A 10362-nucleotide genomic window follows, 5' to 3' on the forward strand; every position below is an offset into this window, starting at 1 on the left:
CTGAACTGAACTGAAATTAAGTAAATGTGAACAGGCCCTAAATTGTTTGGTATTTGGTAATATTGATTATATGATATGATGATAATTGAATTATTATTGATTCATTATTTTTAATTTTATTCATTTAATTAGGACATGTCAAATAATTCACCTAATTCAAACAATTCTAAGGTAAAGGGAAAACAACCCGATCTTCGACAATTCTTGTTTAAAAGAATGAAATCTCAAGGAAATGAACCCACTTCATTTAGCTCCCCCCAAACTCAAGAAAATGTTGAAGAAATTGGTGGTACAAGTACTAGTAATTTACCACCGGAGGAGGAAGAATTGATATATGATGTTGAACTTCTTCCTCATGATCCAGGAAAAAGAATGAACATAATGGACTATCCCCCAAATCAAAGAAATGCGGTGAGGAGAGCTTATATTCTCAAAAAACCTTGCCAACCAAAAACTCACAACTTTCCTCAAAGACAAGCGGGAGGTTTGCGTCGTTTTAGTGTGAATTGGTTCAACAAATGGGATTGGCTTGAATATAGCATTGAAAAAGATGCCGCATATTGTTTTGTATGTTACTTGTTTAAAGGTGAAGTTGAAAATAATATGGGAGGTGATGCATTTGTTGATGGAGGGTTTAGGAAATGGAATAAGCCGGAAAGATTTGAGAAGCATGTTGGTGGAATTAAGAGTGCTCATAATCTTGCTTATGAAAAGTATGTGAACTTGAAAGATGGGAAAAATAAATCAATTGTGAACATGTTTGAAAAGGCAAGTGAGGTGATTAAAAGTGAATATTATATTCGTTTAAATGCATCTTTAACTTGTTTAAGGTTTCTTTTGGGGCAAGGTTTGGCATTTCGTGGGCATGATGAAAGTGATGAGTCTTATAATAGGGGTAATTTCATTGAGCTATTGAAATGGTTAGGAGAAAAGGTTAAGGAAGTAGGTGATCATACTCTTGAAAATGCACCCGGAAATTGTCAAATGACTTCTCCCCCGATCCAAAAAGACATAATTAATTGTTGTGCAAAAGAAACAACTAAGTGCATAATTGAAGAGCTTGGTGATGATTACTTTGCTATATTGGCCGATGAGTCAAGTGATGTGTCTCAAAAAGAACAACTAGCTCTTGTTTTCCGCTTTGTTAATAGAGATAATGGAAAGGTAATGGAGAGATTTTTAGGCATTGTTCATGTTGGTGATACTACCGCTTTATCCCTTAAAGATGCAATTTTGTCACTACTTGTGGAACATTCATTGAGTCCATCTATGATAAGAGGGCAAGGTTATGATGGGGCTAGTAATATGAAGGGTGAAATAAATGGCCTTAAGACTTTGATTATGAATGATACTCCAAGATCCTACTACATACATTGTTTTGCTCATCAACTTCAACTCACACTAGTTGCCGTTGCTAAAAGAAATGATAGTTGTGGTTGGCTTTTTGAAATACTTGCAAACTTGTTGAATGTTGTTGGAGTTTCTTGCAAGAGAAGAGAAATGATTCGTTATAGTCAAGCTCAAGAACTTGCTCAAGCATTAGAAGTGGGGGAAATTTTGAGTGGATCGGGTTTGAATCAAGAGCTTGGTTTGAAGAGGCCCGGAGATACTCGTTGGGGATCTCATTACAAGTGTCTTGTAAATATCATCCGCTTGTTTTCTACAATTGTTAAGGTACTTGTTCACATTGGGAAGCATGGTGCATCGGAAGATAAGTTCAAAGATCAAATTGTTTTAGGACAATTAGAGTCATTTGATTTTATTTTTGTGGCTTATTTGATGTTGACTATTTTTAGTTACACTAATGATTTGTGTCTTGCTTTGCAAAGAAAGGAGCAAGATATTGTAAATGCCATGGAACTAGTTACTTTCACAAAAAGTGTATTGTAAAAAATGAGGGAACAAGGGTGGGAGACTCTCTTAAAAAAGGTTACTTCATTTTGCACTAAACAAGACATTGATGTTCCCACTATGGATGCTCTTTATGTTCCTCAAGGAAGATCACGACGTTTGTCGAAAAAGAAACAAATCTACATCATTTTCGAGTTAAAATTTTTTTGGGGGTAATTGATTTGCATCTTCATGAACTTGATAATCGATTCAATGAGAGAAGCATGGAGTTATTTACTTGTATGGCTTGCTTAAGTCCTAAAGATAACTTTTCATCTTTTGACAAAGAAAAGGTACTCAAACTTGCCTCTTTTTATCCCGAAGAATTTTCAAGTTTTGATTTGATGACACTTGAAGGTCAACTTGATATATTCATGGAAAATATGCACAATGATGAAAGATTTCAAAACTTGTGTGATCTTAACTCTCTTTCCATGATGCTTGTTAGTACCAAGAAGGATAAGACATATCCTTTTGTATATTTGCTTATCAAGTTGATGTTGATTCTTCCCGTTGCTACGACAAGTGTTGAAAGAGTGTTTTCCGCAATGACATATGTCAAAAGTAAGTTGCGAAATAGCATGGGTGATCAACTTATGAATGATTGTTTGGTCACTTTTATTGAGAAGGAAATGTTCCTACAAGTTCCCGATGAAGCAATCATTGATCGTTTTCAAAATATGAAGACTCGAAGGATGCAATTATAATTTAATATTAAACTTTATGTAATTTTTTTCATCTTTTTTTTAATTGTAGGACTAATTATATATTGTGGATTTTTTAGTTGTAAAATTTTAACTATAAAACTATCTTTGCGTTTATTTTTTTTTTTGTCAAATGATGCGATGTTTAGTTGTCGTCCCCTCGGTTATATATTCCTGGCTCCGCCACTGATTTAGAACAACACAAAAGACAGTTAGGGTGAAAAAACCGAAAACAACAAATTAACTGAATTCAAACCACATAAACAACGTACTATATACTCAAACTCAAATTACAACAATAAAAATGACAAATTTAAACGACGACTAGACAAAAACAACGAATTCGAACATATAATAAACGTAAGCAATGATCATCTAATGAATCTAAAAATATAAAGTACCCAAATCTGACGAACTGCATCGATCTAGGGTTTGAAAAAATGTACTCAAAATTCCAAATTACACATGTTTAGTGCAAGTTTATGAACAATAGTAGTTGATTGTGACCGAAATTTTGAGCGAAATATGTGATCATAGCTTGAATTTGATCCATTAATGGTGGTTTTGTAGAGAGTTTTTTGGTTTTAAGAGAGAGGAAGTGAAATGTGTAGAAAATATAGGTAGGAGAGTGAACGTTCTAATTTTTTAGGTTGAAGTAGTAATAGGTGGTGGTGGTCTCATATTTACAACACTGCCATCAACCCCTTCCTTTAATCCAATCCGTTCAAATCAATCTAATCCTAAAGCTGAGATTGGTTCTTATGTAACTAGGGTTCTTATATAAGGAGAGGTTCTTACCGGATCCCTCCCATATATATATATATATATATATATATATATATATATATATATATATATATATATATATATATATATATATATATATATATATAATAAAATAAAAAAAGAGCCCAAAAGACAAAGCCCAACATACATCATGGACCTTACATAAATAGTCTAATCTTACCTAACCCTAAAATCTCCAATATTTGTATCTCTCATAGCCTCCACGTACACCATTAAACATTTAAACTGGTTCTTTAACCCCTTCACCATAATTCGATCAGTACAAAAAAGAAAAAAAAAACCCTCACATTATTTACCTATCGTCTCTTCAACGACCCAATCTTCATACTCTACGGATCTGCAACGTCTTCTTCCTACAAATACTTCTTATTCATTCTTGGGTTGTTGATGATTCTTCATTGATTTTTTTTTAATTTTTTTAGATTTAGAATTAGGAGAGACCAATAAAGTGTGTTATTTAAACTTTAAAGAGATGTAAAAAAGTATGAAATACCCTAGGCTATCACCCTAGTATTTTTTTAAAAAAAATATTCATGTTTGTTAATATATTTTTTGTTGTAAATCTATAATCCAAGTTATTAATTTTGCAAAAAATTGCTTTTATTTTTCTGAAAAATCTGGAAATTAAAAGAAACCGGGTACCCGATCTTGGAACTGGTTCTTACCAATTCCGGGACCAGTTTCCAAAATTATGGACCCAGTTATAACCAGTTCCAAAATCGAGGACCCGGTTATAACCGAGTTCGGGACCAGTTCCTTGTTTTTGTACCGGGTACCCAATCTTGCTCACCTCTATATAAGCTAGTATATTTATAATTTAAAAGCCCATAAAAAAATCTTTATAGTTTAGCTCAAAGTGAATTAGATGAATATTGAAAGTTAATCGCTCTAATCTGAATTCTCTGTGTGGCTACTCTAAATATTCGTCAATTCTATGTTTGCTCAAATTATAGGTATGATTTCACACTTTCACTATATAGTTTAATTTGTTAATTTGATTTAATTTAACGTTCTTCTAAGGTAGATTGATTTATTTAACAATAAATGTTAAGCTTACAACGATTCTCTATAATTTTTCTATTCGTATATATATGAGTTATATTTGATTTCATGTGTTGCAAAACCCTTGACTTTTAAGACAAAACTGTTAAACGACCAACTCAACCAAAAGCAAGATGATGGTTGAGGCCAAAGAATATGTTTTATACACTATCACGTCCCCTCACATGATAGCCCTTTGGGCTTGAAATGTGGATGCAACATGGGTGATGGGTCCTCTTCATACCCTACACGAAATATTCCACTTAAAAGTTGGGGGTGGAAGAGATTATGTCACAAGCTTCATTCATTTTTTCACCAAATGCCCTTGACCTTGTAAAAAATTCACCAAATACCCTTAAGTTTTTCAAAATTCACCAAATACCACTGATATTTGTTAATATTCATATCATGACCTCAAAATACCCCTGACGTTAAAGTTCCGTTAGCAATAAAATTTAATTCTCCAAATGCCCTAACTTTGTTAAATAATTACACAAAATATCCTTATTTTTGGAGGTATAGCGTGTAGTTTGAAATTTAAGGAAACTAGACGTTAGATTTGATTCTCACCTTTTTTTTTGCATAAATACTCGATACATAACATCCCTCTTATTTACTTATTAACAAATTTTTAACACCATCAGTTATCAATTTAAATCATATTAAGTTAGCATCCATCTTTGGTTTGCTAAATTGATAACTCATGGTGTTAAAAATTTGTGGTTAAACAAATAAGAGCGATGTTATGTATCGAGTATTTATGAAAAAAAAGGTGAGAATCAAAACTAACGTCTAGTTACCTTAATTTTTAAAATAGACGTTGTACTTTCAAAAATAAGGGTATTTTGTGTAATTATTTAACAAAGTTAGGGTATTTGGTGAATTAAATTTTATTGCTAACGGAATTTTAACGTCAATGGTATTTTGAGGTCACGGTGTGAATATTAACAAATGTCAGTGGTATTTGGTGAATTTTGAAAAACTTGAGGGTATTTGGTGAATTTTTGAAAAGGTCAAGGGCATTTGGTGAAAAACCGTAAAGACTAGTATTAAAGTCCTATAGAAAAAAGAGGATGACATAAGAAAGACTCTTAATTTTTTGGTCTCAAAGGCAACATTAGTTGTCTTAATGATTGATCCCTCTGTCATTGCAAACAGAGAATTACATGGCACAATATCTCTTTTACGTACGAGTATGAGTACTTTGAAGGATAAACTCTGTCTAATTGTAAATAAAATAAACTTATTGTATTCTAACTCGGTTGCGGCAATCAAAGTGTATGCTAGATTGTCATTTGTACAATGGAAAGCTTTAGATATCATTGATATGAAATCTCTTCATATTTAATCAATCTTGTTTTCTAAAAGACAAAGGTAGGAAAAATTTTTGATGAGAAAGAAAATTGAAGAAATTTCTTTGAAAGAAAAACAAGTTTTTGCCTTTCGTAAGACATTTTCCTTGGCTAGTTTTTCTTCTCAAGGGGTTATTTTGAGTTTGAGCTTTGTAACTAAGTCTTCAATAAAGAAAATCGTTGTGATAGAATCTGTACTAAAATCTGCCTTTAAAATGAACCATATGAATATGTTTTATACTTTATCAAATACTATGAAAATGGTCATAGCCATTTCTGACATATTGGAATCCCAAGGCAAAACAACAATATTTTTGTAGAATAAATCAATTTTTTGTTTAATTTTAAATAATTATGTACGTAATTTGTTAATAGTTTTATATAAATTGTAAATTATTTCCTCCATTCAATAAGAGAGTATTAAGTTTACTAATTATCTCAACCCATAAATATGAGTGAGTAATAAATAATTAACTATGCTTCATAAATAATAATTATAGCTCTTTCTTATAAAATTGAATTAAGTTTGCATTAATATTTTGAGGGATCAGAAAAGAGAGGGAAAATTAATATGAGGCTCACTATGACATAACTTTAGAGGGTTTGGGAAGAGTTGTGGTATTCTTTGATTTTTCGAAAAATTATTGGTTTTAAATTAAATAAATAAAAAAAAACCTTTTGGGAGTTATTACTAATATGGGCATAATAAAGTTGAGGTTTGATCTCAAACTTGTCCCAAGATGAGGTAGCTCTTTGTCTCTAGTAAGCATTCTTTACTCTAATTTTTTTATTAAAAAAGTTTCCTTTTTGCGGCTTCAGCATTAATCTCCATGGTAATCTGAATGGCATGCTACTCTGCTTCCAACTCCTCCCTAATGTGATTCCAGTCTATTTCCTTTTTTTTATAGTCCAAGCACTAGCGTTTGGATTTCCTTACTATTTCCATCAACTTTCTCATCACTCTAAACTTGTTTAGCCTTTGGAGCCTCACTTCCCAATCCTTTTTTATCAACTCCTTGACTTTAGAAAAATCTAGGAACCAATGCTCCATTCGTAAAGGCCTTTTCCCTCCCTATATTTAGCTTCCCTATAAGCTAGTAATAACAGGTCTGTGATAGAGAAGAGAGTTGGTTGGTTTAGAGTGATTGCATCAGGGAAAGCATTTCTCCTTTCCGGATTTGTATATACTTTGTTGATGAGTCTATTATATATATATATATATATATATTTATTTATTCCCCGTTCCACGGTCATATATATGTGCTTATTTGAGCTCTACGGGGCTATTTTTATTACTAATGTACGTTTTCTAGTATTTTTGTAGAGTTGGTATTATTTTGTAGAAATTTGCAGAATTACAACAATTCCCGAGCTTATTAAGCCACTACAAAGATGTTGGAGTTTAATCGTATTTTATGATTGTATATTTAAAGCCCAAGACCGAGTTAAATAAATTTAGTTCGGTAATTAAGGGCTCGACTAAGTAAAAGAGGTCCAAAGTTCCCACACGAAATAAAGACCAAGCAAGTGAAGAAAATTGGGTTAATTAACTCTAAAACCCCAAGTCCAAAGCAAAGAAACTTTGACGCCCAACTTTCAAAAACAAATTAAAAAAAATCCAAAAATACGTTCCAATAAATTTCAAAAACAAATTAAAAAATCCAAAAATACGTTCCCTATGCCTCTCGATGAAAATTTTTCGAAATTGTTTTGATTCTTGGTTATTGATGATGAACATCATTGTGGATTAGTTGACCATGATCTGATGTTTTATTGCCTTGAAATCTTAATATGCGTCAATTTTGCCCAACTACTTGTGAATATAGTGCTTGACTAGTTGATTTGGCGAGGAATGTGTGTTAGTTCCTGGTATATTAATGAAGTTGAGTATTGGTTTTTAACTTTATGTGATGTTTATATAGCTCATTATTATGCACATTGAGGAGGACGAAGACATTTGTTCTTTTAGGTGACCTTCAGACGATTTTAGATACATTTATTCCCTATTTGCTACCCATGTTGCTTGTGCCCTTTTGTTGTTTATTTAGCCACATTACAAGCCTATTTAAGCCCCATTGGTTACTAGTCCCAAGCTTGGCTTGGGGGAGCTAATAGTTAGTGAGGTGAGGGAGTTTTTGTGTGCACATAATTTGTACAATTTGGGTGGATTTGAGAAGTTAATTGTTTGTTCTTATTTTGTGGATTGGAAAAAAATTCAAAAGGTGTTCAAAAGTTGAAAAAATTACGTGAGGTAAAATGAAAAAAAAGTGCAACAGAAAAAAAAAAAATTATTTCAATGTTCAAGTGTTCTAATTTAAGGTTGCTCAAGAAAAAAAAAATCAAGTTCAAGGATAAAAAAAGAGTTCAAAGTTTGTTTGTTCACTCAAGTTCTATAATGTTATATTTTATATATGAGTGAAGTTGTAAGTGTTGGAGAGTTTGTGAAGAAATTGGTTTGATTGTTTGGTAAATTTTTGTAGTGTTGAGTTATGTTGGAGATGACTGGTCATTACTTATTTTGACCTTGGTATTATTAGGATTTGGCTCCCTAAAGCATGACTTTGCTCTCACATTTTCCCAAATATTTTCTAACTTTTACCTAAGCCTTACATTAGAAGCTTTGAAGACCTTTCGACCTTTGTGCATAGAGTTGTATTAATATGAAAGTAGTTTTTTTATCAATTAGAATGATTTGACATGTTTTGAGTAGACTATTAATTTGAGTGTATGTCTTTTTAAACACACGAGTGTTGTGAGTTTGGGAAGGCATTGTTCACATATATATACAAACGAGTGGCTGGAGAGCGATTGAGTACATCTTTTACTTGCCACATATATGAGAGTAGAGTGTGTGAGCACTAGTCTTGAATTCTATATGCTCTTGTGGTTCGCTCTATTTGACAATTGTTAGGGAAGATTGGTAGTTGTATGGATTTGATTGATTGACTTTGATACTTATTTGTCGAATTTACCTTGAATCGTATTTATTGATTTATATTGTATTTGGGGTGTAGTCTTGATTTATTTATTCATTGTTTTGCTTAGGACAAGCAAAGCTTTAGCTTGGGGAAGTTTAATGAGTCTATTATATATATATGTATTTATTCCCCGTCCCACGGTCATATTTGTGCTTATTTGAGCTCTACGGAGCTATATTTATTACCAATATACGTTTTCTAGTGTTTTTGTAGAGTTGGTATTATTTTGTAGGAATTGCAGAATTATAACAATTCCCGAGCTTATTGAGCCACTACAAAGATATTGGAGTTTAATTGTATTTTATGATCGTATATTTAAAGCTCAAGACCGAGTTAAATAAATTTAGTTCGGTAATTAAGGGCTCGATTAAGTAAAAGAGGTCCAAAATTCCCACATAAAATACAGACGAAGCAAGTGAAGCAACTTGGGTTAATTAACTCTAAATGCCCAAGTACAAAGCAAAAGAAACTTTAACGCCCAACTCCAACTGACTGGGGCCTAATCAATCAAATCGCGACCGGATCATCTGTCTAATTTTTCCATAATTCCCTTGTCATCATCTCTATTGTTTGTCCAAGTGAAAATAACCCTTTTGATGGGAGTTCTACCAAAATCATATCAGATTTTCATCTAAGAAAGTCATCTACCCCTCTTAATGTACTGCTCCCCCTAATTTTTTTTTGAAGTTAATTCAATTTGATTAAAGTCCCCAACTACTAGTAATTTCCCACTAAAAGAATTTAAAATTGTAAAGAGATTTTGCCAAGTTTCTTTTTTGTGTTTAGAATAGGGTGAGCCATAGACTAGGGCCAAATAAAACAAAGGCAAATGATTCATATTCACTTCACATATAATTACAAAATTGTACAAAATTTGTTGCATACAACACCTTGAAGTTAGTCTTTTAACTTCCAGCTACACATAAACCACCCCTACTTCCTACACCATCTACCCCTGCTACATTAGGGAAGCCCATCTTAACAAAATATGGCTTCACATCACCTGCATTACACTTAGTTTATGACAAGAAAATTACATAAACTAAAATCCTAGCCGTTGCATCCCTTAGGAAGGGAAAAATTGGAAAGTCACTACTGCTAACTCCCCTGCAATCCCAAGCCATGATGCTCATTTTGCCCCTAAAGGCTGTTCCGAGCCAGCCGCGCCCTTAGGCCAAAAGCCACCACCTCCTTCTTTATCATCATCATCCAGGTCATCATCATCTCCATCATAATCACGTTCTCTACATAACAAGAAGTATCATCATCACTTAATCCATATTATTCAGCTTGTCGTTGCCCTTGTAGTCCTTTTGTAACTTTACCTTCTTGGCTTCTAAGCCACTCCTGCTTTCTTCAGCTATGACAATGCCCTGATTTGCAGCTCGTTTCCTTGCACCTCCATCACGCTGACTCTCCTAATTCTTAATTAGAGCTAGAAAACCATTTGGCTTCCATGAAATTGCTTATTTGGATACTCCCTTACTACTTTGCTTCCTTCTCTTCTTATACCCCAACTTTTTCTTCTCATGCTCTCTACACTCATGCTCCATAAGTTTAGCAGGGTGCTCTTCAGATTTAGGCTGAAAT

General features: G+C 32.9%; 2 protein-coding genes across 2 annotated transcripts; both read left to right on the forward strand.

Moving 5' to 3' along the window:
- Positions 1 to 216: 216 nt before the first annotated feature.
- Positions 217 to 1890, forward strand: LOC145588836 (uncharacterized). Its single transcript, XM_081645433.1, has one exon. The coding sequence runs from the start codon at positions 217 to 219 to the stop codon at positions 1888 to 1890; it is 1674 nt and encodes a 557-aa protein (XP_081501559.1).
- A 242-nt stretch (positions 1891 to 2132) lies between these two features.
- Positions 2133 to 2597, forward strand: LOC145588837 (uncharacterized). The gene has a single exon (XM_081645434.1). It carries the CDS (start codon positions 2133 to 2135, stop codon positions 2595 to 2597), a length of 465 nt encoding a protein of 154 aa, XP_081501560.1.
- The last annotated feature ends 7765 nt before the right edge of the window (positions 2598 to 10362 follow it).

The sequence above is a fragment of the Chenopodium album genome, chromosome 17 (genome assembly GCF_948465745.1).
Source record: "Chenopodium album chromosome 17, dcCheAlbu1.1, whole genome shotgun sequence".
Classification (NCBI taxonomy): domain Eukaryota; kingdom Viridiplantae; phylum Streptophyta; class Magnoliopsida; order Caryophyllales; family Amaranthaceae; genus Chenopodium; species Chenopodium album.

Excerpts from the sequence above, each read along its gene's own strand:
- LOC145588836 (XM_081645433.1), top strand. The coding sequence starts at position 217 with ATGAAATCTCAAGGAAATGAACCCACTTCATTTAGCTCCCCCCAAACT.
- LOC145588837 (XM_081645434.1), top strand. The coding sequence starts at position 2,133 with ATGGCTTGCTTAAGTCCTAAAGATAACTTTTCATCTTTTGACAAAGAA.